Source organism: Grampus griseus (genome assembly GCF_964374135.1).
Source record: "Grampus griseus genome assembly, chromosome: 5".
NCBI classification, from domain to species: Eukaryota; Metazoa; Chordata; class Mammalia; order Artiodactyla; family Delphinidae; genus Grampus; species Grampus griseus.
The window spans coordinates 9,963,863-9,991,830 of record NC_138998.1 but is presented as its reverse complement, the minus strand read 5'-3'; the positions used below and the strand labels follow the sequence as shown (position 1 = coordinate 9,991,830).

The following is a 27,968-nucleotide window of genomic DNA, read 5'->3' as shown; positions in this document are numbered from 1 at the left end:
ATCAGATACAAGAGCTTGTTTTTCCTTCTGGAAAGGACTTCTATGGCTACTGTTTCTGCCAGGGAGTAGGAATTCTAGAGCGTCTCCATTCGGCCTGAGCCTCTTTTTGGCATGGAGAATCTGATTCATTTCCTATCCTCAGCTCACCTTGGTTTTGAGCACATGACCCTCTCAGTCATAGATGAAAATTGCTGCCTTGAGTTTTCCAGATTGAAACAAAGCAGCTAGTTGTGGTCCGAGGACCTGACAACTCTGATAATTACATTCTGCAGGAATGGCTGCTAATAGAATGCACTGCAATAATCTAATCTGCTTCAGTTATGTGTTGCTGGGGGTTGATACACATTTTTAAAATTTTTATTTTATTTTTTATATAACAGGTTTTTATTAGTTATCTATTTTATTCATATTGGTGTATATATGTCAATCCCAGTCTCCCAGTTCATCCCCTCCTCCCTCCCTTGTTGTCTACATCGTTTGTTCTCTACATCTATGTCTCTATTTCTGCCTTGCAAAATAGTTCTGTACCATTTTTCTGTACCATCTGTACCATTTTTTCTAGATTCCACATATATGCATTAATATACAATATTTGTTTTTCTCTTTCTGACTGACTTCACTCTGTATGACAGTCTCTACATCCATCCACATTTCTACAAATGACCCAATTTCATTCCTTTTTATGGCTGAGTAATATTCCATTGTATACATGTACCACATCTTCTTTATCCATTCGTCTGTTGATACGCATTTAGGTTGCTTCCATGTCTTGGCTATTGTAAATAGTGCTGCAAGGAACACTGGGGTGCATGTGTCTTTTTGAATTATGGTTTTCTCTGGGTATATGCCTGGTAGTGGGACTGCTGGGTCATATGGTAATTCTATTTTTAGTTTTTTAAGGAACCTCTATACTGTTCTCCATAGTGGCTGTATCAATTTACATTCCCACCAACAGTGCAGGAGGGTTCCCTTTTCTCCACACCCTCTCCAGCATTTGTTCTTTGTAGATTTTCTGATGATGCCCATTCTAACTGGTGTGAGGTGATACCTCACTGTGGTTTTGATTTGCCTTTCTCTAATGATTAGTGATGTTGAGCAGCTTTTCATGTGCCTCTTGGCCATCTGTATGTCTTCTTTGGAGAAATGTCTATTTAGGTCTTCTGCCCATTTTTGCATTGGGTTTTTTGCTTTTTTAATATTGAGCTGCATGAGCTGTTTATATGTTTTGGAGATTAATTCTTCCTCCATTGATTCGTTTGCAAATATTTTCTCCCATTCTGAGGGTCGTCTTTTTGTCTTGTTTATAGGTTCCTTTGCTGTGCAAAAGCTTTTAAGTTTCATTAGGTCCCATTTGTTTATTTTTGTTTTTATTTCCATTACTCTAGGATGTGGGTCAAAAAAGATCTTGCTGCGATTTACGTCAGAGTGTTCTTCCTATATTTTCCTCTGAGAGTTTTATAATGTCTCGTCTTACATTTAGGTCTTTAATCCATTTTGAGTTTATTTTTGTGTATGGTGTTAGGGAGTGTTCTAATTTCATTCTTTTACATGTAGCTGTCCAGTTTTCCCAGCACCACTTACTGAAGAGAGTGTCTTTTCTCCATTGTATATCCTTGTCTCCTTTGTCATAGATTAGTTGACCGTAGATATGTGGGTTTATCTCTGGGCTTTCTATCCTGTTCCATTGGTCTGTATTTCTGTTTTTGTGCCAGTACTATGTTGTCTTGATTACTGTAGTTTTGTAGTAGAGTCTGAAGTAAGGGAGCCTGATTCCTCCAGCTCCATTTTTTTCCCTCAAGATTCCTTTGGCTATTTGGGGTCTTTTGTGTTTCTGTACAAATTTTAAGATTTTTTTTTTGTAGTTCTGTAAAAAATGCCATTGGTAATTTGATAAGGATTGCATCAAATCTGTAGATTGCTTTGGGTAGTGGAGTCATTTTCACAATATTGATTCTTCCAATCCAAGAACATGGTATATCTCTCCATCTGTTTGTGTCATCTTTGATTTCTTTCATCAGTGTTTTATAGTTTTCTGAGTACAGGTCTTTTACCTCCTTAGGTAGGTTTATTCCTAGGTATTTTGTTCTTTTTGTTGCAATGGTGAATGGGATTGTTTCCTTAATTTTTCTTTCTGATCTTTCATTGTTAGTGTATAGGAATGCCAGAAATTTCTGTGCATTAATTTTATATCCTGCAACTTTACCAAATTCATTGATTAGCTCTAGTAGTTTGCTGGTGGCATCTTTAGGATTAACTATGTATAGTATCATGTCATCTGCAAACAGTGACAGTTTTGCTTCTTCTTTTCCAATTTGTGTTCCTTTTATTTCTTTTTCTTCTCTGATTGCCGTGGCTAGGACTTCCAAAACTGTGTTGAATAATAGTGGCGAGAGTGGACATCCTTGTCTTGTTCCTGATCTTAGAAGAAATGCTTTCAGTTTTTCACCATTGAGAATGATGTTTGCTATGGGTTTGTTATATATGGCCTTTATCATGTTGAGGAAGGTTCCCTCTGTGCCTACTTTCTGGAGAGTTTTTTTATCATAAATGGGTGTTGGATTTTGTCAAAAGCTTTTTCTGCATCTATGGAGATGATCATATTCAGTGATCTCTTGGTTATTTAGTAATGTATTGTTTAGCCTCCATGTGTTTGTGTTTTTTACGTTTTTTGCCCCTGTAATTGATTTCTAATCTCATAGCATTGTGGTCAGAAAAGATGCTTGATACGATTTCAGTTTTCTTAAATTTACTGAGGCTTGGTTTGTGACCCAAGATGTAATCTATCCTGGAGAATGTTCTGTGTACACTTGAGAAGAAAGTGTAATCTGCTGTTTTCAGTTGGAATGTCCTATAAATATCAAATCTATCTGGTCTGTTGTGTCACTTAAAGCTTGTGTTTCCTTATTAATTTTCTGTTTGGATGATCTGTCCATTGGTGTAAGTGAGGTGTTAAAGTCGTCCCCCACTATTATTGTGTTACTGTTGATTTCCTCTTTTACAACTGTTAGCATTTGCCTTACGTATTGAGGTGTTCCTATGTTGGGTGCATATATATTTATAATCATTATAGCTTCTTCTTGGATTGATCCCTTCATCATTATGTAGTGTCCTTTCTTGTCTCTTGTAACATTCTTTAAAGTCTGTTTTATCTGATATGAGTATTGCTACTCCAGTTTTCTTTTGATTTCCATTTGCATGTAATATCTTTTTCCATCCCCTCACTTTCAGTCTGTATGTGTCCCTAGGTCTGAAGTGGCTCTCTTGTAGACAGCATACCTATGGAGGTTTTTTTTTTGTATCCATTCAGCAAGCCTGTGTCTTTTGGTTGGAGCATTTAATCCATTCACATTTGAGGTGATTATCAATATGTATGTTCCTATTACTATTTTCTTAATTGTTTTGGGTTTGTTTTTGTAGATCCTTTTCTTTTGTGTTTCCCACTTAGAGAAGTTCCTTTAGCATTTGTTGTAGAGCTGGTTTGGTGGTGCTGAATTCTCTTAGCTTTTGCTTTTCTGTAAAGCTTTTGACTTCTCCATTGAATCTGAATGAGATCCTTGCCAGGTAGAGTAATCTTGGTTGTAGGTTCTTCCCTTTCATCACTTTAAATATACCGTGCCACTCTTCTGGCTTGTAGAGTTTCTGCTGAGAGATCAGCTGTCAACCTCATGGGAGTTCCCTTGTGTGTTATTTGACATTTTTTCCCTTGTTGCTTTTTTTAAAAATAAATTTATTTATCTATTTATTTATTTTGACTTGCATTGCGTCTTCATTGCTGCATGCCGACTTTCTCTAGTTGTGGTGAGCTGGGGTTCTTCTTCGTTGCGGTGCACAGGCTTCTCACTGCGCTGGCTTCTCTTGTTGCAGAGCATGGGCTCTAGGCACTTGGGCTTCAGTAGTTGTGGCTCGCAGGCTCTAGAGTGCAGGCTCAGTAGCTGTGGCACGAGCTTAGTTGCTCTGCAGCATGTGGGATCTTTCCGGACCAGGGCTCAAACCCGCGTCCCCTGCATTGGCAGGCGGATTCTCAACCACTGTGCCAGCAGGAAAGCCCCTCCCTTTTTTCTTTTAATAATTTTTCTTTGTCTTTAATTTTTGTCAGTTTGATTACTATGTGTCTTGGCATGTCTGTCCTTGGTTTATCCTGCCTGTGACTCTCTGTGCTTCCCGGACTTGAGTGGCTATTTCCTTTCCCATGTTAGGAAAGTTTTTGTGTATAATCTCTTCAAATATTTTCTCGGGTCCTTTCTCTCTCTCTTCTTCTTCTGGGACCCGTATAATGCGAATGTTGGTATGTTTAATGTTGTCCCAGAGGTCTCTTAGGCTCTCTTCATTTCTTTTCATTCTCTTTTCTTTATTCTGCTCTGTGGCAGTGAATTCCACCATTCTGTCTTCCAGGTCACTTATCCTTTTTTCTGCCTCAGTTATTCTATTGATTCCTTCTAGTGTATTTTTCATTTCAGTTATTGTATTGTTCATCTCTATTTGTTTGTTCTTTAATTCTTCTAGGTATTTGTTCTTTAATTCTTCTAGGTCTTTGTCAAACGTTTCTTGCATCTTCTTGATCTTTGCCTCCATTCTTTTTCCAAGGTCCTGGATCATCTTCACTATCTTTATTCTGAGTTCTTTTTCTGGAAGGTTGCCTATCTCCACTTCATTTAGTTGTTTTTCTGGGGTTTTATCTTGTTGCTTCATCTGGTACATCTCTGCATTTTCATCTTGTCTATCTTTCTGTTAATGTGGTTTTCATTCCACAGGCTGCAGAATTGTAGTTCTTGCTTCTGCTGTCTGTCTTCTGGTGGATGAGGCTATCTAAGAGACTTGTGCAAGCTTCCTGATGGGAGGGACTGGTGGTGGGTATAGCTGGGTGTTGCTCTGGTGGGTAGAGCTCAGTAAAACTTTAATCCGATTGTCTGCTGATGGGTGGGGTGGGGTTCCCTCCCTGTTGGTTGTTTGGCCTGAGGCGACCCAGCACTGGAGCCTACCTGGCTCTTTGGTGGGGCTAATGGTGGACTTTGGGAGGGCTCATGCCAAGGAGTACTTCCCAGAACTTCTTGAGTTTTCCAGATTGAAACAGCAGCTAGCTGTGGTCTGAGGACCTGACAACTCTGATTACGTTCTGCAGGAATGGCTGCTAATAGATTGCACTGCAGTAATCTAACGTGCTTCAGTTTTGTGTTGCTGGGGGGTTGATCCATTTTTAAAAATCAGTCTTCTTTATGTCAAATGCAGAGTAAACACAGCAGTCTGAAACTGGTTGTTCTAACGAGGTGTGTCACAGAGCTGCCCACCCTCTTGCCTGAATTCCTGTATCCCTCATAACTTGTCTGGGTTGAGTTGAAATATTTTGCTGAATTTATTATCAGGATCCCCCATGGGGCCCAGCCCACATCACACTCTGGACTCTGAGAGCTGGTCAGTACGCTGACAGTGTAACAGCCCAGCTGTCCCACTGTTCCCGCAAATGGCCTCACTGCGCTGGGATTCAAGTTGAATTGTAAATAAAGCAACTTGTATTTCCTTAGGAAAGGTGTGTTTGGGTGTCTGTTTCCTTTATTTAAATAAAGCATTCATTTCTAAATGAATTTCTGGCATGTCAGTCTTGGTTGTCTTTCTTAGGAGTCACTTGACTAATTTTGGCAGTCCATCTGGAAATGTGGTTTTGTTAGAAGGAGGATGTGTGATAATAGCAAATGTGATAATAGCAAGAGTTAGCAGTCTTGTGTTAATAGTTTGCCTTTGAATTTAGAACTAGAAAACAAGATGCTGATTGCAATAATTTGCGTTTGTGAAGCAATTTACTGCAATCTTTGCACATGTTCAGTGATACATATTAAGTGAATTTGGGCTGTTTTAGGGGGGAGGGCAGCGTTTTTACCCTTCCAAACTAGTTTAGCAGTTTTTACATTGAAAGTGCAAACTTTAATTGTAATGATCTATCTTTCCACATTTCCCTTCTGGGGAAGTGTTTGTGTCCTGTGCACACAATTATCTCCCTGCCTCCAACTCAGAGTTGTGCCAAGACTCTGACCCCAGCGTCCTGATTAGAAAAAGCCTGTGCCTTCGTCACACTGCTGCTCCCATGGCGTGTGTGTGAGTGTGTTGGCACTTGCAAACTGTAAGTTTGCAAACTGTTATCTGATAAGAAAAATGTCATCCTTCCCTGGTGATATACATAGAAATAGGGTCTCCCTGTGAGCCTCAAGATAAAATCACTCAGGGTGGGTGTTACATGCACCGTATCAGTGAATGGATTTGGTAATATCACCAGTGTTGGGTCTGTCCCCCTGGGCGGCTGTATCATAGCGTCACACGCCTTGTGCTCTGCAGACTGCCTGGCCCAAAGGCTTGCTTTTCTACCTGCTGGCTCTGTGATATGGGCGGCTTTCTTCTTGCTCTGAGCTTCCGTTTCCATGTCTTTAAACAGGGAATAGTAATATTTTTGTGTCTTGGGGTATGTCGGGCAGAGTTTGTTTTGTTTTTTTGTTGTAGCCAGTGTTTCACAGTCAGTTAGATCATCTGTGTTGGTGAGGCCCAAGGGACAGATTGTAACTCTTAGCTCCTCTGCCAGTTCCCCTGCAGTGAGGCTATTGTTGGAAGAGCAGCAGACCTGCGAGGAGTGGGCCAGTGCACAGCTCCACTCCCTGTGATGCTGTCCCTTGTGTGCAGTCAGTGTGTGCTCCGCACCTGGGCTGTGCACAGAACGCACCCAGGCGAGCAAGGCCCAGGCGTTTTTTGGAGAGAGAAAGGTGTGTCTCTGACTTCGTACAAGATAACACAAGGTTTTATGCTTGCAAGTGACTGGGCTGTACTAAGAGAGGAGACACTGAGAAGAAAGTGATTAGAGGAGCAAGATTAGAGAAATAGGACTCTTCCCCCCCCCCGCCACCCGCTGGCAGGGCAGCTGTGCTGTAGACGTATATAGAGACGGCCTCACAGCCCTGACTCGCAGGGCCACGCTGAGGTAGTGCTGCGTTCCTTGGCATCTTTGTTCAGATGGTGTCCTCCTCCAGTGCTTGTCTGATGAGCACTGTCTTTCAGGACTCCTCAGTGAAGTCCTTCCTAATTCCTCCACCCCTAGTGGAATTGACTACTTCTTCCTCGCCTCCCCTCCCCACGTCCCACCCCCCAAGCAAGTTTTTTTTTTTAAGTAAAGCAGCAGCTTTATTAGTTATTTGCCTGAGAAAATCAGGATCACATATGTTGGAGCTAAGAAGAAACCTATACTAAGTACAGGTACTTCCAGACAGATCTCAAATGATGAGCGTTTTCTCTCTGCCAAGCAGAGTTTTTCATAGCCCCATTAATCGTGTTTATTTGTTAATTTTCCTCCCACTTGGGAGTTTTTTGAGGGCAGGAACCAAGACATACTTGCATCTTTACCTGCAACACCAACCCCAGTGCCTGTTCATGGTGGGCAGATGCCGTCTGTCGCGTTTGCCGAGTACGGTAGCTGACGGCTAAAGCATTGTCGTTCGGCTGTGGTTTGTGTGCCTGCTCTGTGCTGGGCCCTGGGGCAGGATGGGGCTGCCTGGTGTGTCACATTGGATGTGGATATGTGCGCTTCACTACAGAATTAGGTCTTTTCTCTCCGCTCTTCACGTACTCACTCATCTGGTTGCTGATCCTGCAGAGGGCATTTTTAAAGGGGTGCATGTGCGCGCGCTTGTGTGTTTAAAACTTAATTCTTTCTTAGAAAGATGTTTTATTAAATACGTATTGTACATATTTTCTTAAGTCCATTCAGATGAGGTTCTTCTGTAGCATTTCATGAAGGAGTCCTTTTAAAGGCAAAGGGTTTCCAGAGTTACTAGAGAAGAGGGACACCTGAGAGAAAGGTCTTTATCAACATCAAGCAGCAGAGGGTGCTATAGTTCAGGAGATAAAGCAGCAGAAGTAGCTCAGAGATTAATTTTTTTAAACACAGAAGCTATGGAGATGCCATTTACCTCTTCTCTGAAAGCATATAGCAACTGTGTTAATAAATGTTAGCTATAGTCTTTTAAAATTTGTATCTTGTCTGAAATGGAAGGGGAATTAGAATATTCATGGGAAAGAAGGAAGTGAATAAATGCGAAAACAGCCTGGGGACCTTTTCTGGAGCACTTCCAGTCCAGAACTGGTTTTCTAAGACTATAAAAAAAATGGCCAGATATCTAAGGCCAGAGATGAGAAGAGAACATCTTTTAAGGCCATATACATAGATCAAATCAGGAGAGAACGTCAAGTGCTTTTCGTGTAAGCCTGCTGGTAGGGAAGCAACTGGAGGGAAATGATACTATTGCTTTTTTTTAATACTATTGCTCTTTGATGGCTGAGAAGCAGCTATATTGGATATTTGAGTTTTCTGCACATGGAGATGAGAATTTCCTGTGGTCCCAGTTTCTAAAGAGTTTCCCTTTCCTTGGTATGTGACTAGATTTGTTGCATTTCCTAGAATCACCCCCCCAGCCCCCCCCCAAAGTTTCTGTGGCATAGAATTCAGTTCAGTAGAAGAACTCACAAGAGTTCTCGACTACAGGAGAATGGTTAGAAGAGAAGAAGGAAAATGAGACTCTTGGAACTTAGGAGCCCGCATCAGCCTGTTTAGTTTTTCAAATGCCAGTGAGAGAGTGTTTGTTGCCATTTTTTTCCCCACACTTTTTAAAAACTTCTATTGAGATATACTTTACATATCATAAAATTCACTCATTTAAAGTGTACAATTCAGTGATTTCTAGTATATTCACAGAACTACAGTGATCAATCAGCCCAGACAAATTTTAGAACGTTCTCATCATCCCAGAAAAAAACTCTGCACTAATTATCATTCAGTCCCCATCCTCACCCTCTTAGGCAACCACTGTTCTACTTTCTGTCTTTGCAGATTTGCCTCTTCTGGACATTTAATATCAATAGAAATATATAATATGTGATCTTTTTTTGTGACTGGTTTCTTTAACTTAACATAATTTTGTTGTTCATCGATGTGGTGGCATGTGATCAGTATTTAATTCCGTCGTGTGGATGTACCACATTTTGTTTATGCCTTCATCAGTTGATGAATGTTTAGATTATTTTGAAACTTTTAGACTATTATCAATAATGCTGCTGTGAACATTCATGTACATGCTTTTGAGTGGACATATATATTTTTTTCTCTTCGGTATATACCTAGGAGTGGAATTGCTGGTCACATATGTTTAACATTTTCAGGCACTGCCAAATTGTTTTCCAAAGTGGCAAGACCATTTTACATTCCCATCAGCGATGTGTAAGGGTTCTGATTTCTCTGATCCTTGATATTGTCTTTTTGATTAGCCATCCATCCAAGTGAGTGTGAAGTGATAGCCCATTGTGATTTTGATTTGCCTTTCCCTAATAACTAATGATGTTGAGGATTTTTCATGTACTTATTAACCATTTGTATATCTTCTTTGGAGAAACGTTTGTACAAATCCTTTGCCCATTTTTTACTTGAGTTGTCTTTTTATTACTGACTTGTTAAGAGTTCTTTATATAATGTGTATCCAAGTCCCTTATTAGATACATGATTTGAAAATATTTTCTCCCATTCTGAGGGTCATCTTTTTCTTGATGGTATCATTTGTGGCACAAAGTTTTTCATTGTATGCAGTCTAGTTTCTCCATTTTTTCTTTGACCTTTGTGTTTTAGTGTCATTTCTAAGTATCTGTTGCCATGAAGAGTTACTCCTGTGTAAGTCTTCTAAGAGTTTATAATTTTAGCTTTTATATTTAAGTCTGTGATCTGAGTTAAAGTTTGTATATGGTGTGAGGTAGGGGTCCAACTTTATTCTTTTTGTGTGGCTATTCAGTTGTCCCGGCACCACTTGTTGTTTGTTTGTTTTAATTGAAGTATAGTTGATTTACAATGTTGTGTTAGTTTCAGGTGTACAGCAAAGTGATTCAGTTATTTATATATGTGTGTGTGTGTGTGTATATATATTCTTTTTCAGGTTCTTTTCCCTTATAGATTACTACAAAACCAGCATGACTTGTTGAAAAGTCTATTCTTTTGCCATTGAATTGTGTTGGTATTGTTGTTGAAAATCAGTTGACCATAAATCTAAGAGTTTATTTCTGGATTCTCAGTTCTTTGCCATTGATATATATGCCTCTCCTTACACCAGTACACAGTGTCCTCATTACTGTAGATTTATAATAAGTTTTGAAATCAGAAGGTATGAATCCTCCAAATTTATTCTTCTGTGATTCTGGGTTCCTTGAATTTCATATCAGTTTTATGATCAACTTGTCAGTTTCTGCAAAGAAACCAGCTAAGGTTTGATAGGTATTGTATTGAATCTGTAGATCACTTTGGGCACTAATGCCATCTTAACAGTGTTAGGTCTTCTAGTCCATGAGCATGAGAAGCCTTTCTGTTTATTTAGATCTTCTTTGATTTTTTACAACAATGTTTTGTAGTTTTCAGTGTACAAATCTTAAACTTCTTTTAAAGACTCTTCCCAGTTATTATTTTATTCTATTATAAATAGAATTATTTTTCTTAATTTCACATTTAGATTGTTCATTGCTAGTGTGTAGAAGTAAAATTGGTTTTTATTACTGATTTTAAATCCTGCAGCCTTATTTGCACTTGTTTATTAGTCTAATATATTTATAGTAAATTCCTTGGAATTTTCTATATACAATATTAAGTCATCTGCAACTTCTTTCCCTCCAATCTGGATACCTTTTATTTCATTTTCTTGCTTAATTGCTTTGGCTAGAACCTTTAGTACCATGTTGAGTAGAAGTGGTCAGAGCAGACATCTTTGTCTTGCTTCTGTTCTTAGTGGGGAAGTTTTTTGCCTTTCAAGGTTAAATATGATGTTGGCTGTAGATATTTTATAGTTGCCTTTATCATGTTGAGGAAGTTCACATTTATTCCTGGTTTGTTGAGTATTTTTATTATGTAAGGGTATTGAATTTTGTCAGATGCCATTTTTGCATCTATTGAGATGATCACATGGGTTTGTCCTTTATTCTGTTAAGTGGGTTTATTTCATTGGATTGATTTTCATATGTTAAACCAATCTTGTATTCCTGGGGTTTTTGCATCTATATTCACAAGGGATGTTGATCTATAGTTCCTTTTCTTGTGATAGCTTTGTCTGGTTTTGGTATCAGGGTAACTGACCTCATAGAATAAGTTGGGAAGGGTTCTTTTCTGGGTTTTTTGGAAGTATTTGTGAAAGATTAGCATTAATTTTTCGTTAAATGTTTGATAGAGTTCACCAGTGCTGCCATCTGGACCTATTCTTTTCTTGTGGGAAGTTTTAAAATTACTAATTCAATCCATTTACTTATTATGGGTCTGTTCAGATTTTCAGTTTCTTCTTGAGTCCAGTTAGGTAATTTGTGTCTTTCAAGGAATGTGTCCATTTCATCTGAGTTAGCTAATTTTTTATCTTATTCATAGAATTCCTTTATAATCTTTTTTTTTTTTTTTTTTTGGTGAGGTTGGTGATAATGTCCCATCATTCATTCTTGATTTTAGTAATTTTATTTGTTTCTCCTTTTTTCTTAGTCTAGTTTGTCAGTTTTGTTTACCTTACTACCCACTTTTAAAATTGCTTCAACAATAGTTATTTACTTGCCTTTCCTTTTAGGGTTGACTTCTTTATCCCAGGAGTCTCTGTGGTTGGTGGGTTCTCAATATGCTCCAGCCCCAGACTGCTAGAACAAGAGAGAATGATAGAATTGGCAGTGAAATACACAAACCACCCTCCTGCTCTCTGGATTCACAATCAGGTGAGCAAACCTGTGTTTAAACTGGGAGATCTGGGATCTCTGTCTCCCACAGAATTTGTGTTCAGCTCACTTAATCCACCTAAGAAACCTAGGCTTGCATGAAAAGGGTAGAAGCTCACAAAGAGCTCCCCTCCATCCAGAATTCAGACTGTAGCAAGGTTAAAGAAGCAGAACCTTTCTGATGCACTAAGGATGATGCAAAGATACTTTGGGGTCTTGAAATACCTTCTGGGTCACCAAACAGTATTCAGTTGAATGCTGCTTTAGGATTAAAACATTTTTACTTCATATGTACGTTTTTGGAAATTGGCTCTGTGTGTGTCTTGTAATTGGTAAATCTATAAATCAGATTATTTTGTCCTGACCATCTTAAATGAAGAGAATTAAGCTAATCATTCTCTCATTATTTGGAGAGGAAACAATCTCTGATTACGTACTTCTCGTGCCCAGTTGAGCACTGCTAAACCTGTGGTGCCACTGCCTCTCCATTTCAGTCTCTGGAGAGCTCTTCACATGTGATTTTGAGAAGGAGTCCACATTTGCTGCTAATAATTCATTGTTCATCATGGACCTCAACACAACCCTATGCTGCTGTTCATTACCTACTAGAACTCTGATAACAAAGAGTGAGCTAAGAACAGATCAGTTATTTGTCTTCTTAGTTTTTGACCTTTATCTTTTTTTTAACTGCCATCCCCTTCACTTCTAGAGTGTGCCTTCTATATTTACCAACAACCTCCATCCCATCTCAGGCACTTGCTTATCCCCTTTACCAAAAAGGAATGTGCTATATTGCAAATATTGTAGATACAAATAAACTGATTTTAAAATTTATATGGAAGAGCAAAGGAACTAGGGTAGCAAAAACAGTTTTGAAAAAGAAGACTAACAGGGGAGGCATCACATTACTCAAATCTAAGATTAAAATAAAGCTACCGTAATAAAAACAGTGTGGTATTGGTGAAGGCATAGACATATAGATCAATGGAACAGATTAAAGAGTTCAATAGACCGGCACACATACGGCCTTTTGATTTTTGACAGAGGTGCTAAAGAAATTCAATGGAGAAAGGATAACCTTTTCAACAAACAGTGCTGGAATAGTTGTCTATCCATATGCAGAAAAAAGGAACATTGACTTAAATCTCATACTTTATATTCAGAGGTAACTCAAAATATATTGTAGGTCTAAGTAAAGGTTTTAGAAGAAAACACTGGATATATTCTGAACATCAGGGTAGGCAGATAGTTCTTAGACATGACACCAAAAGCAAGATTCCTAAGAGGAAAGATTTATATATCGGACTTAATCAAAATTAAAATTTTTTTTCTGCAGAATACACTATAACAGAATTTTCAAAAAGAAGCCACAGCCTAGGAGAAAGTATTTGCAAATTAGATATCCAACAAAGGACTCATATCCAGAATATATAAAGAACTTGCAAAAGGCAGCAAAAATAAAACAAACATAATTTTTAAATGAGCAAAGGATTGAACAGATGCTTCCCTAAAAAGGACATAAGGATGGCAAATAAGCAATGAAACAATGGTCAGCATCATTAACCATTAGGGAAATGCAGATTAAAACCATATATAGTGGGATACCTCTACAGACCTATTAGAATGACTAAAATTTAAAAGATCGACAATACCAAGTGCTGCCAATGATGTGGAGAAACTGGAACTCTTATATTGCTTATATTGTTAGAAGGAAAGCAAGATACTACAGCCATCCTGGAAAATATTTTGGCAATTCCATATGAAACTAAATATACACTTACCAGAATACCCAGCAGTACCACTCCTGGGTATTCATCTTAGAGAAACAAAAGAATTGTCCATATAAAAACCGGTACATGAATGTTTATAGTGGTTCTATTCATAATTGTCAAAAACTAGAAACAACCAAAACATCCCTCAGCAGGTGAATGGATAAACTGTGATATCAATACATTCATACAGTATACAGGCAGACCTTGTTTTACTGCGCCTTACTTTACTGCACTTTGCAAATAATTGTGTTCTTTTACTAATTGAATGTTTGTGGCAACCCTGCCTTGTCAGATGATAGTTAGCATTTTTTTTTAACAATAAAGGTTTTCTTTATATGAAGAAATTTTTTAAATTATAGTTGGGCTTCCCTGGTGGCGCAGTGGTTGAGAGTCCACCTGCCGATGCAGGGGACACGGGTTCATGCCCCAGTCTGGGAAGATCCCACATGTCACGGAGCGGCTGGGCCCGTGAGCCATGGCCACTGAACCTGCGCGTCTGGAGCCTGTGCTCTGCAACGGGAGAGGCCACAACAGTGAGAGGCCCACATACCGCAAAAAAAAAAAAAAAAAAAGTATAGTTAATTTACAATGTTATGTTAGTTTCAGATGTACAGCAAAGTGACTATACATATATATGTATGTGTGTGTATGTGTGTATATATATATATATACATATACATACATATATATATTCTTTTTCAGATTCTTTCCCATTATAGGTTATTACAAGATATTGAATATAGTTTCCTGTAGTATATAGTAGGTCCTTGTTGTTTATCTGTCTTATATATAGCAGTAGTATATGTATGTTAATCCCAAACTCTTAATTTATCCCTTCCCCAGCTTTCCCCTTTGGTGGCCGTAATTTTGTTTTCTATGCCTGTGAGTCTATTTCTGTTTTGTGAATAAGTTTTTTTGTATTATTTTTTTAGATTCCACATACAAGTGATATATGATATTTGTCTTTGTCTCATTTACTTCACTTAGTATGATAATCTCTAAGTGTATCTATGTAGCTTCAAATGGCATTATTTCATTCTTTTTTATGGCTGAGTATTATTCCATCATATATATATATACCACATCTTCTTTATCCATTCATCTGTTGATGGACATAAGGTTGTTTCCATGTCTTGGCTATTGTGAATAGGTCTGCTATGAACTTTGCGGTGCATGTATCTTTTCAAATTAGAGTTTTCTCTAGATATATGCCCAGGAGTGGGATTGATGGATCATATGCTAAGTCTGTTTTTAGTTTTTTAAGGAACCTCCATATTGTTCTTTATAGTGGCTGCACCAATTTACCTTTCTACCAACAGTTTGAAAGGTTGCCTTTCCCCACACCCTGTCCACCATTTATTTGTAGATTTTTTGATGATGGCCATTCTGACTGGAGTGAGGTGGTACCTCATAGTCGTTTTGATTTGCATTTCTCTAATAATTAACGACATTGAGCATCATTTCATATGCCTTTTGGCCATCTGTATGTCTTCTTTGGAGAAATGTCTGTTTAGGTTTTCTACCCATTTTTTAATTGGGTTTTTTTTTGATATTAAGCTGTATGAGCTGTTTGTATATTTTGGGCATTAATCCCTTGCTGGTAGCATTGTTTGCAAATATTTTCTCCCAGTCCATAGGTTGTCTTTTCGTTTTGTTTATGGTTTCCTTTGTTGTGCAAAAGCTTTTAAGTTTAATTAGGTCCCATTTGTTTATTTTTGTTTTTATTTCCATTACTCTAGGAGATGGAGCCAAAAAAAATATTGCTGAAATTTATGTCAAAGAGTGTCCTGCCTATGTTTTTCTCTAGGAGTTTAATAGTATCTGGTCTTAACATTTAGGTCTTTAATCCACTTTGAGTTTGTTTTTCTATATGATGTTAGAGAATGTTCTAATTTTATTCTTTTACATGTAGCTGTCCAGTTTTCCCCGTACCACTTAGTGAAGAGACTGTCTTTTCTCCATTGTCTATTCTTGCCTCCTTTGTCATAGATTAATTGACCATAAGTGTGTGGGTTTATTTCTGGGCTTTCTGTCCTGTTCCATTGATCTGTCTTGTGCCAGTACCATACTGTTTTGATTACTGTAGCTTTGTAGTATAAAGTATTTTTTAATTAAGGTATGTACATGGTTTTTTTAGACATAATGCTACTATACACTTAATAGACTAAAGTATAATGTAAACATAACTTTTATATGCATTATAAATGTAACTATTATATGCACAGCAACCAAACAATGGCTGTGACTCACTTAATTGTAGTATTCGCTTTATTGCTGTGTTCTGGAATCCAACCTGCAGTATCTCCCAGGTCCACCTGTATTTGTTAATTAAGCAGTAAAAACAGATCAACTGTTGATGCACAACACAACTCAGGTGAATCTCAGGGGTGTTATGTTGAGTGAAAAAAGCCAGTCTCAAAGGTCCCATACATCTCATTTATGCCACAATCTGGAAGGCAGAAATACAGTGATGGAAACGTGGTTGACAAGGGATAGGGTGCGGAAGGGTGCGAGCAGAAAGGGATAGCATAGGGGAGTTTTGGGGGGGTGATGGAACTGTTCAGTATCAATTTTGGTGCTACACTTCTCTATGTTTGTGTTAAAATTCATAGAAGTGTACAACAACAAAAAACTGTTACTGTAAAGATAATGTAAAAAATAAAAGATTTCTAAATCTACAGCAGCATAAAAAAATATTCTTCCTATGGTTTACATGTCAGGTTGTATCTGTTTACACACATTTCTAGCTGCTTGCCTTAGCATTTCCATTGTAAATGTATCCTGTCACATTTCTACCCTGCGACCTTCTGAGTCCTTCCTTTGGTGTGGCCTCGGCTATCTCATTCCTTTTTATATTCTCTTTGGATTTTCCTCCATCACTATCTCCAGGTTGCATCCTGAGTTGTTAAAGTATGCCCTGAGGGTGGGACCAGCAAGGTGTCCATGTGCCCCGAGCTCAGTGCTAAAAGGAGCTTAGCCATCTGGGCTCCTAGTGCCACGTGCCCCCTCCAGTGTTGGCCGCCTACGTGACCTGGACCTGTTCCTGGTCCATAGCTCCCTGCTTGGTTTCATGGCTCATTGGCATTTCAGTGAAGGAACTTATTCCAAGAGGCTGTAGAAAATCTCCAAGTGGTATTGCTTGAGTGCACATCCTAATTGTATTGCCTACTCCACTCTGCCCAGTGGGAGTTGCAAACAGCCTTTATGAAGTTAGATTTTTCTTGGAACCATTCTCAGGTGTCTGTTTTCCTCCTGAGGATTCGTCTTATTAAGCTATTAGAGTGGACAATAGAGGCACGTGAGTGTCTCGGTGGCAGCAGGCTGCTGTGTTGGGACATGGAATAAAGTGCCATAAATGTCTTCCTTTATTTTCTCTGCTTTGGCTCAAGCTCCTGGTAGGGTAAAGGGTTGTAGACAGCTATTGTGTGCTGGGCGCCAGTTGCAGTGGAAAAGTTGTTTATTTCAAAAGTAGAAAATCTATATCCAAATTAGATACATTGCCATGTAATTGAAGGTAATGTCCCTTTACTCGCTTCCATTTTATACTCTACAGCACTTTGAGTCTCGTGTTCATGCTACCCTGGCAGTTTTTATTGATCAACAAAAGACAAAGATGGCTTTTGGTTCTTTCCAGATGCTAGCAAATTAGGAGATAGATCTACTGAAGATTATTTTGTCACTAAGGAGACGACAGGCTTCTTGATTATTCTCTCTCTCTGGGACATATTTTCTTGACAACTTAAGGGTTGAAAATGCTCTGGTTTCTAAAAACAGTAACCTAAAGGTTTTGTTTGGTGTCATTACTAAGCACTCTGAAGGTGACCATTGGAGGGAATTATTTCTGTCTTGTTTCTTAGTCTCTTTTACTCTTAGATTCTTAGAGATAAAGAGAAATGTACAGGCAAGAAGGAGAGGAGGGGAGAGAGATTAACTCTGCTGTCATCATTAGACAGAGCCTCCACAGATTTCTGTTTTCAAGACTTGAAAGGGAAGAGCATTTTAAAGCACTTTGGAAGACAGTGTCGCAATTCCTAGATTTTAGTTATTCCTAAAAGAATGCACCCTTGCTGCTAATTTCTTCTGTCAAAAATGAAAACCCATGTACCATCCTTCATGTAAAAATCTCCTGCATCTTTAAAATAGTTCAGATGGGTTTTTTTTCCCCCTCAGAGAAAGGATTTCCATTCATTTAACAGTTCTTGACCAAAAAGGACCTGTTCTGTGAATTCACATAATTTTCGTTTTTTCTTAGATTTTCTCTAAGTTTAGTTCTTTAAGTTGTAGAGCCCCAAATTAAATTCATATCAAAAAGTACTTACTGTGCACCTATCAGGCAAGGCACCAGGTGAGCGCTCAGGGTTGGTTTTCAGAAAGTGCCTGAACTGAGGGAGTCTACTCAGTTGACTTGTGTCAAGAATGCTCCTAGTATAAATGATTTCTTTATTCCTAAGTTCTGTTTTTTGGTGACAGGGAAGAAGGAAGCAGGCACCCCCTATGTTTTTTCTTCTGTGACAGCCACATGACCAAAATACCCTCCATGTAGTGCTTGCTGCCAGCAGGGGTTCCCCCACAGTGTCATGCAATGCCCACCATGGCCCTGGGGGGTGAGCAGGACAGGGGCTGGAACCCATTTTCCAGGTGTGGCAGCAGAGGCTGAGAGGAGCGAAGGGACTTGCTGGATTTCATAGGGGCTGTGATTAAAAGTTAGCTTTCTGACTCCTAGATCAGTGTGTTTTTATCCAAATTAAGGGTTCTCAACACTGCTGGATCCAATGCCCCCTTTCATTTCTGAAATGAAATTCAAAGTTAATATATACATAGGTACATACATTAAATAAATACATTTAAAATATAACACAATTCTCTAAATACAATACAAAGGAGAAATAAAGAAAGAAAGTGATCCATAATCAAAGACTGTATTTCAGTGTATAAATGGTGGGACATGTCTAAACTAGAAGGTAGAATGAGGTAGGCAGGTTGCTGTTCCTCAGTGTAGGATTACCGTGAATACACGTATACAGATGCAGGTGGTGCAGGTGTTTCCTGGCAACAGAATGACCACACATACGTGCTGTACACTGGGATGTGGTTCTCCAGAATAGTGAACATGTTTGGTAAATTTCTGGACATAACAACATACAATCTACATGGCAGTGACATTCTGGAAAATTCAGACTATGTTAGATCCAGGCAAACAATACTTTGACTTGTTTTTGTTTCTGGGTTTTTTTGGGGGTTTTTTTTGGCAGTATGTGAGCCTCTCACTGTTGTGGCCTCTCCCGTTGCGGAGCACAGGCTCTGGACGGGCAGGCTCAGCGGCCATGGCTCACGGGCCCAGCCGTTCCGGGGCATGTGGGATCCTCCCGCACCGGGGCACAAACCCGTGTCCCTTGCATCGGCAGGCGGACTCTCAACCACTGTGCCACCAGGGAAGCCCTCTGTTTTTGTTTTTTATACAGCAGGTTCTTATTAGTTATCCATTTTGTACACGTCAGTGTATACATGTCAATCCCAATCTCCCAATTCATCACACCACCACCCCCCAGCCCCGCTGCTTTCCCCCCTTGGTGTCCATACGTTTGTTCTCTACATGTGTGTTTCAATTTCTGCCCTGCAAACTGGTTCATCTGTACCATCTTTCTAGGTTCCACATATATGCGTTAATATGCTATATTTGTTTTTCTCTTTCTGACTTACTTCACTCTGTATGACAGTCTCTAGATCTTACCATGTCTCTACAAATGACCGAGTTTTGTTCCTTTTTATGGCTGAGTAATATTCCATCGTATATATGTACCACATCTTCTTTATCCGTTTGTCTGTCGATGGACATTTAGGTTGCTTCCATGTCCTGGCTATTGTAAATAGTGCTGCAGTGAACATTGGGGTACATGTGTCTTTTTGAATTATGGTTTCCTCTGGGTGTATGCCCAGTAGTGGGATTGCTGGGTCATATGGTAATTCTAATTTTAGTTTTTTAAGGAACCTCCATACTGTTTTCCATAGTGGCTGTATTAATTTACATTCCCATCAACAGTGCAAGAGAGTTCCCTTTTCTACACACCCTCTCCAGCATTTGTTGTTTGTAGATTTTCTCATGATGCCCATTCTAACTGGTGTGAGGTGATACCTCATTGTAGTTTTGATTTGCATTTCTCTAATAATTAGTGATGTTGAGCAGCTTTTCATGTGCTTCTTGGCCATCTGTATGTCTTCTTTGGAGAAATGTCTATTTAGGTCTTCTGCCCATTTTTTGATTCTATCGTTTGTTTTTTTAATATTGAGCTGCCTGAGCTGTTTATATATTTTGGAGATTAATCCTGTGTCCATTGATTTGATTGCAAATACTTTCTCCCATTCTGAGGGTTGTCTTTTAGTCTTGTTTGTAGTTTCCTTTGCTTTGCAAAAGCTTTAAGTTTCATTAGGTCCCATTTGTTTATTTTTGTTTTTATTTCCATTACTCTAGGAGGTGGATCAAAAAAGATCTTGCTATGATTTATGTCATAGAATGTTCTTCCTGTGTTTTCCTCTAAGAGTTTTATAGTGTATGGTCTTACATTTAGGTCACTAATCCATTTTGAGTTTATTTTTGTGTGTGGTGTTAGGGAGTGTTCTAATTTCATTCTTCTACATGGAGCTGTCCAGTTTTCCCAGCACCACTTATTGAAGAGAGTGTTTTTTCTCTTGTATATCCTTGTCTCCTTTGTCATAGATTAGTTGACCATAGGTGCATGGGTATATCTCTGGGCTTTCTATCCTGTTCCATTGATCTATGTTTCTGTTTTTGTGCCAGTACCATATTGTCTTGATTACTGTAGCTTTGTAGTATAGTCTGAAGTCAGGGAGTCTGATTCCTCCTGCTCCGTTTTTTTCCCTCAAGACTTCTTTGGCTATTCGGGGTCTTTTGTGTCTCCATACAAATGTTAAGATTTTTTCTAGTTTTGTAAAAAAAAATGCCATTGGTAATTTGATAGGGATTGCATTGAATCTGTAGGTTGCTTGGGAAGTATAGTCATTTTCACAATATTGATTCTTCCAATCCAAGAACATGGTATATCTCTCCATCTGTTGGTGTCATCTTTAATTTCTTTCATCAGTGTCTTGTAGTTTTCTGCATACAGGTCTTTTGTCTCCCTAGGTAGGTTTATTCCTAGGTATTTTATTCTTTGTGTTGCAGTGGTAAATGGGAGTGTTTCCTTAATTTCTCTTTCAGATGTTTCATCATTTATGTATAGGAATGCCAGAGATTTCTGTGCATTAATTTTGTATCCTGCAACTATGTTGAATAATAGCGGTGAGAGTGGATATCTTTGTCTTGTTCCTGATCTTAGAAGAAATGCTTTCAGTTTTTCGCCATTGAGAATTATGTTTGCTGTGGGCTTGTTGTATATGGCCTTTATTATGTTGAGGAAGGTTCCCTCTATGCCTACTTTCTGGAGAGTTTTTATCATAAATGGGTGTTGAATTTTGTCAAAAGCTTTTTCTGCATCTATTGAGATGATCATATGGTTTTTATTCTTCAATTTGTTAATATGGTGTATCACATTGATTGATTTGCATATACTGAAGAATCCTTGCATCCCTAGGATAAATCCCACTTGATCATGGTGTATGATCCTTTTAATGTTGTTGGATTCTGTTTGCTAGTATTTTGTTGAGGATTTTTGCATCTATATTCATCAGTGATATAGGTGTGTAATTTTCTGTTTTTGTAGTGTCTTTGGTTTTGTTTTGTTTTTTTGCGGTACGCGGGCCTCTCACTGTTGTGGCCTCTCCCGTTGCAGGGTGCAGGCTCCGGATGTGCAGGCTCAGCGGCCATGGCTCACGGGCCCAGCCACTCTGCGGCATGTGGGATCCTCCTGGACCGGGGCACGAACCCGTGTCCCCTGCATCAGCAGGCGTACTCTCAATCACTGCGCCACCAGGGAAGCCCGTATCTTTGGTTTTGGTAACAGAGTGATGGTGGTCTTATAGAATGAGTTTGGGAGTGTTTCTTCCTCTGCAGTGTTTTGGAAGAGTTTGAGAAGGATGAGTGTTAGCTCTTCTCTAAATGTTTGGTAGAACTCACCTGTGAAGCCATCTGGTCCTGGATTTTTGTTTGTTGGAAGATTTTTAATCACAGTTTCAATTTCATTACTTGTGATTGGTCTGCTTATAGTTTCTATTTCTTCCTGGTTCAGTCTTGGAAGCTTATACCTTTCTAAGAATTTGTCCATTTCTTCCAAGTTGTCCTAAAATTTTATTGGCATAGAGTTGCTTGTAGTAGTCTCTTAGGATGCTTTGTATTTTTGAAGTGTCTGTTCTAACTTCTCCTTTTTCATTTCTAATTTTATTGATTTGAGTCCTCTCTCTCTTTTTCTTGATGAGTCTGGCTAATGGTTTATCAATTTTGTTTATCTTCTCAAAGAACCAGCTTTTAGTTTTATTGACCTTTGCTGTTGTTTTCTTTGTTTCTATTTCATTTATTTCTGCTCTGATCTTCATGATTTCTTTCCTTTTACTAACTTTGGGTTTTGTTTGTTCTTCTTTCTCTAGTTCTTTTAAGTGTAAGGTTAAATTGTTTATTTGAGATTTTTCTTGTTTCTTGAGGTAGGCTTGTATTGCTATAAACTTAACCTCTTAGAAATGCTTTTGCTGCATCCCATAGGTTTTGGATCATTCTGTTTTCATTGTCATTTGTCTCTAGGTATTTTTTTGATTTCCTCTTTGATTTCTTCAGTGATCTCTTGGTTATTTAGTAACATTGTTTAGCCTGCATATGTTTGTGGTTTTTACCATTTTTTTCCCTGTAATTTCTAATCTCATAGCATTGTGGTCAGAAAAGATGCTTGATATGATTTCAGTATTCTTAAATTTACTAAGACTTGATTTGTGACCCAAGATGTGACCTGTACTGGAGAATGTTCCGTGCGCACTTGAGAAGAAAGTGTAATCTGCTGTTTTTGCATTGAATGTCCTATAAATATCAAATCTATCTGGTCTTTTGTGTCATTTAAAGCTTGTGTTTCCTTATTAATTTTCTCTTTGGATGATCTGTCCGTTGGTGTAAGTGAGGTGTTAAAGTATTATTGTGTTACTGTCAATTTCCTCTTTTATAGCTGTTAGCAGTTGCCTTATGTATTGAGGTGCTCCTGTGTTGGGTGCATATATATTTATAATTGTTATATTTCTTCTTGGATTGATCCCTTGATCATTATGTAGTGTCCTTCCTTGTCTCTTGTAACGTTCTTTATTTTAAAGTCTATTTTACCTGATAGGAGTATTGCTACTCCAGTTTTCTTTTGATTTCCATTTGCATGGAATATCTTTTTCCATCCCCTCGCTTTCAGTCTGTATGTGTCCCTAGGTCTGAAGTGGGTCTCTTGTAGACAGCATATATATATGGGTCTTGTTTTTGTATCCATTCAGTGAGCCTGTGTCTTTTGGTTGGAGCATTTAATCCATTCACGTTTAAGGTAATTATCGATGCGTTATGTTCCTATGACCATTTTCTTAATTGTTTTGGGTTTGTTTTTGTGGGTCCTTTTCTTCTCTTGTGCTTCCCCCTTAGAGAAGTTCCTTTAGCATTTGTTGTAGAGCTGGTTTAGTGGTGCTGAATTCTCTTAGCTTTTGCTTGTCTGTAAAGCTTTTGATTTCTCCATTGAATCTGAATGAGATCCTTGCCGGGTAGAGTAATCTTGGTTGTAGGTTCTTCCCTTTCATCACTTTATATATGTCATGCCACTACCTTCTGGCTTGTAGAGTTTCTGCTGAGAGATCAGCTGTTAACCTTATGGGAGTTCCCTTGTCTGATATTTGTCATTTTTCCCTTGCTGCTTTCACTGATTTTTCTTTGTCTTTAATTTTTGCCAATTTGATTACTGTGTGTCTTGGCATGTTTCTCCTTGGGTTTATCCTGTATGGGACTCTCTGCACTTCCTGGACTTGGGTGGCTATTTCCTTTCCCATGTTAGGGAAGTTTTCGACTATCATCTCTTCAAATATTTTCTCGGGTCCTTTCTCTCTGTCTTCTCCTTCTGAGACCCCTGTAATGCAAATGTTGTTGTGTTTAACGTTGTCCCAGAGGTCTCTTAGGCTGTCTTCATTTCTTTTCATTCTTTTATCTTTATTCTGTTCCACAGCAGTGAGTTCCACCATTGTGTCTTCCAGGTCACTTATCCATTCTTCTGCCTCAGTTATTCTGCTATTGATTCCTTCTAGTGTAGTTTTCATTTCAGTTATTGTATTGTTAATCTCTGTTTGTTCTTTAGTTCTTCTAGGTCTTTGTTAAACATTTCTTGCATCTTCTCTATCTTTGCCTCCATTCTTTTTCCAAGGTCCTGAATCATCTTTACTATCATTATTCTGAATTCTCTTTCTGGAATGTTGCCTATCTCCACTTCATTTAGTTGTTTTTCTGGGGTTTTATCTTGTTCCTTCATCTGGTACATAGCCCTCTGCCTTTTCATCATGTCTTTCTGTCAATGTGGTTTTTGTTCCACAGGCTGCAGGATTGTGGTTCTTCTTGCTTTGCTGTCTGCCCTGTGGTCGAGTTTTTTTGTAAAATGATTTAGGGTCTAGTCTCAGATCGTTCCAAACCAGTTTTCACCTGCATGTACGTCCCATGGATCTTTTAGAAGTCTGTGCAGGGCAGCCCTGTGCATCACAGAGACTGGTGTGCCGCCACACCAGCTCTCTGACTTAAAAGCCCTCGTTTGCCTCATTTGCTGATTTCTGTGCTGTAAGTACTCCCACAGTTGCTGGCATCAAACTACCAGTAGAAACTGGCCCACACAATTCCTGCAGATTTAACCATCCGCTTAGCAGGAGCCAGCTTCTGGGCACCACTAACTTCACAGGACATCTGGTGTCTCTGGCCCTGCCCTCTGAATGCCAGTTGGATTCCCCAAGTCATCATGACCTGAAAAAAGTGTCACCACAGATTTCCAAAACACCTCCCTCAGGGGCAGTACCGCCCCCATGGAGAACCAGTGCATTCAGCTCTGATGGTATCTCTGGTGTAAGTGACCTCACCCAGTTGTAGCTGCTTTACCTGGGTGGGTGTGATTGGTACTCAACCCCTAGGCTGGAACCTCTGGCTGCCTGTTCTGCTCCAGGGAGAAGCTGACAGCACTGAGCAGGACCGCAGTGCTGGCCTCAGCCTGTGGAGCAGCCTGGCTGTTCCCTGCTGGCGGCCAGGAGGAAGCCTGGGGACCCACACTCCTCAGCCCTGATGAGCCCAGGGTAGCCCCATCCCGCCTCTCAGCTCCAAGGCTTTAATCAGAGCACAGGCACACAGCTCAGAAAAGGACACTCATACGTCAGGGCTGTCCCCTGGGCCCAGTGCCTCTCTGCACAACCCAGTTAGTTCAGCACCTGAGAAGTTAACAAACGGCAGGATTCCTGAAGCGAGCCTCCGTTTCTCAACACCAGAGTGGCTGTGCAGCCTGCATCATGAAGGTGGAGGAGCACATGGCCTGTATGAGGCACAGGTGGGATCAATTCACGGCCCTGCGAGAACTGAGAGCAAGCTGTAAAAATGGCCCTAAAAACTGACCAGAATATAGGAGGTGGATGCCCTCTGCTTTCCGAAGGAAGAACATGGTTTAAGACCTTTGCTACACAGCATTAAAGGCTCGTTTCTCTCCCCCCTCAGTGTACACTGGACTCGGAAGTGGCCATGAGAGTGGGTGGAGAGTTCTTCTTTGACCCTCAGCCTGCAGATGCCTCTAGAAACCTTGTGTTGATTGCGGGAGGAGTTGGAATTAACCCTCTGCTTTCCATCCTGCGGCATGCAGCAGACCTCCACAGAGAACGGGCGAACAAGGGACGTGGGTATGAGATTGGAACAATCAGACTGTTTTACAGCGCAAAAAACACCAGTGAGCTCCTGTTCAAGGTAAGGGAGGAGTGTGTGTCCCATAGCTTGCTGTGAGCAGACCCGCATCATGGTATTAGTGTCCACGGACCTTTCTTGTCTCTATTCTGTCTTCTCTGCAATAGTTCAGAAGCTGGAGAGGCTGAATCATGTTCAAATGAGGCCCAGGACAATTTAAAAAGCTAGTGCTGAGGAGGCTCCCAGTGCAGTGACAGGAGAGGGCAGGGCTGGGGGCTTGACTCAGGAGGTGGACGAGCAGGAAAGTCAGCGTGGCGCTGGGGTTCCCCAGAGAGTCATGAGGACTACGGGTGGGCTCAGATGGCACAGGAGTAGGTGAGACCCAGCTGGGTATGTGAAACTCCCAGCGGTTGCATCTGTGGAAACTAAGTCCATTTGACAGGAGAAGCGTTTCACTCTGGGTTGCTTTGCAGCTGCAAGGATGAACAAAAGAACAGAAACAGTTAAAAGACACAACTGTGGTCAGTGAAACTGCTGCTTAATTGCCCACGCCTGAGAAAAAGAAAAAAGAAAAAACTCCCGGAGAGTTAGTAATATGCTTGTTAGCATATTCAGATTTCAATTAAAGCCAAATAGCCCTCTGTACTCTGAATGCTCTGGCCTGCTCGGCTGCAAACAATATCTCTCTAAGTAGAGAGCGGAGGGGCAGACGTGTGTGGAATGGCAGTGGAGGTTCATCGTCCCTGGGGGTGCACATCTGTTTTGATTTTTTTAAATTGTAGTGTGACCAAGTATGTTTGACATTCCAGAAAAATATCCTTGATTTAGTAAATGAATTTCCTGAGAAGATTGCATGCAGTTTGCATGTTACAAAACAGACTACACAAATCAGTGCAGACCTCAAGCCGTACATCACGGGTGAGTCCCCTAAAGATGTTTTGACTGTATCCACACCATTATTTTGTGGATGTGCCAGTTGGTTGAGTGTAGATGCTTTATTGCTGGGAGTTGCTGGCTGGGAATGTCACTACTTGGGGAATTGAGAGACGATTCATCATGGAAAAATACGGAGAGGTTAGTTGGATTTACTTATTATATACAGATCTCCTGCTGCCCATATTAAAATTTATTTTCTGCATTTTTTAGGGGACCTTTGCGTCATCGCCGTAGTATGCATACAAAGAATTATACTCCGGCTTTGACTGAATCAATTCCATTTGCCATTAATAGTAATTTAAATTTCTCTTGGTTTCCCCTCCCTGGGAGGAGTTCTCACAAAGCAGTTTATTTACTTTGCTGAAGGCAGTTTTGAATCTCTCCCAAAGATCAGTATGCTCCCTGGCCCTGTCTGGTGAGTGCATTAGGATCAGCTGCCCTCATTGCTTGCTGTGGATTCAGGAAACCTGGAGACGCGCTCTCTGCTTGGGTCCGGCCCGGACACCAGCAGGAGCCAGCATGCTGATGACTCAGGACGCGACCCACTGAGCTTAGTTACTGAAAATAAACACTGTTGCCGAGTTGTGGTTAGTCCTTCCTCTTTTCAGTACAGACACGTCTGGCTTAAATTGGTGTTTATTCTGATTTTTGGTAGAAGGAAGAATAACGGAGAAGGAGATAAGATACCATATTTCAAGAGAGACCTTGTTCTACATTTGTGGCCCACCTCCCATGACAGACTTTTTCTCCAAGGAACTGGAGAGCAGCCACGTTCCCAAAGAGCACATCTACTTTGAGAAGTGGTGGTAGGGGGCAGGCGCAGGTGCAGAAGGGTGGGATGGAGGTCCACGAGGACAGGGACAGACAGTACACTCTGTGATTCGTGGTGGATGAATTTACCTCTACCCAGTCTTAGTTTTTAAGGCTGTGAACTCAGTGACCGGTTGGAGAAACAAGAAAAACCAGCTGACAGACTTAAATTATAAACTTGTTGCAAAAACTTCATTGATTAAACTGATTTTCACTACGTTGACTTTCTTTTATGAATAACTGCTTGATTATCTCATGATGTACCTTGAATTGGTCAATAGGGATTTTCTTTCCCCTTAAGGGAAAAAAAGACATAGACTTTTATTCAGTCATGAAAATATGGTTTTGTGTGTGAAAGGTAGGCTATCTTTAAATTATTTGATAACAACCTATATATCTTATGTTGAATAAATTTAAACATAATTTCATTTGAAATGCTTTATATTTAATGTCTTAGGGACTTCCTTGGTGTCACAGTGGTTAAGAATCCGCCTGTCAATGCAGGGGACACGGATTCAAGCCCTGGTCCGGGAAGATCCCACATGCCATGGAGCAACTAAGCCCACGTGCCACAACTCCTGAGCCTGCGTGCCACAGCTGCTGAAGCGTGTGCGCCTAGAGCCCATGCTCTGCAACAAGGGAAACCACTGCAGTGAGAAACCTGCGCACTGCAACGAAGAGTAGCCCCTGCTTGCTTCAACTAGAGAAAGCCCACACGCAGCAACGAAGACGCAACGCAGCCAAAAATAAATAAATAAAAATTTAATGTTTTAGTTTACCTTATTGTTGCCTGCAGCCTTGCTTCTTCAGAAGTTGGATTTGGAAATAGAAAATTATTAGGAAAACTGCTTTATGGAATTGAACATCCAGCATATTTGCTTCAT

The 27,968-nt window shown here is 39.8% G+C and overlaps 1 protein-coding gene across 2 annotated transcripts in view; it reads left to right on the top strand.

The window, feature by feature from the left end:
• The window catches only part of OXNAD1 (oxidoreductase NAD binding domain containing 1), a 55,784-nt gene extending 27,816 nt beyond the window's left edge, over window positions 1-27,968 (top strand). For both annotated transcript variants that reach the window (XM_082655245.1, XM_082655244.1), the window contains 4 exons: window positions 11,607-11,748; window positions 25,159-25,401; window positions 26,148-26,256; window positions 26,930-27,968. In XM_082655245.1, coding sequence (XP_082511371.1) covers window positions 11,607-11,748; window positions 25,159-25,401; window positions 26,148-26,256; window positions 26,930-27,084 — 649 coding nt within the window. In that variant the 3' untranslated portion in view covers window positions 27,085-27,968. The remainder of the gene's footprint in view (window positions 1-11,606; window positions 11,749-25,158; window positions 25,402-26,147; window positions 26,257-26,929) is intronic.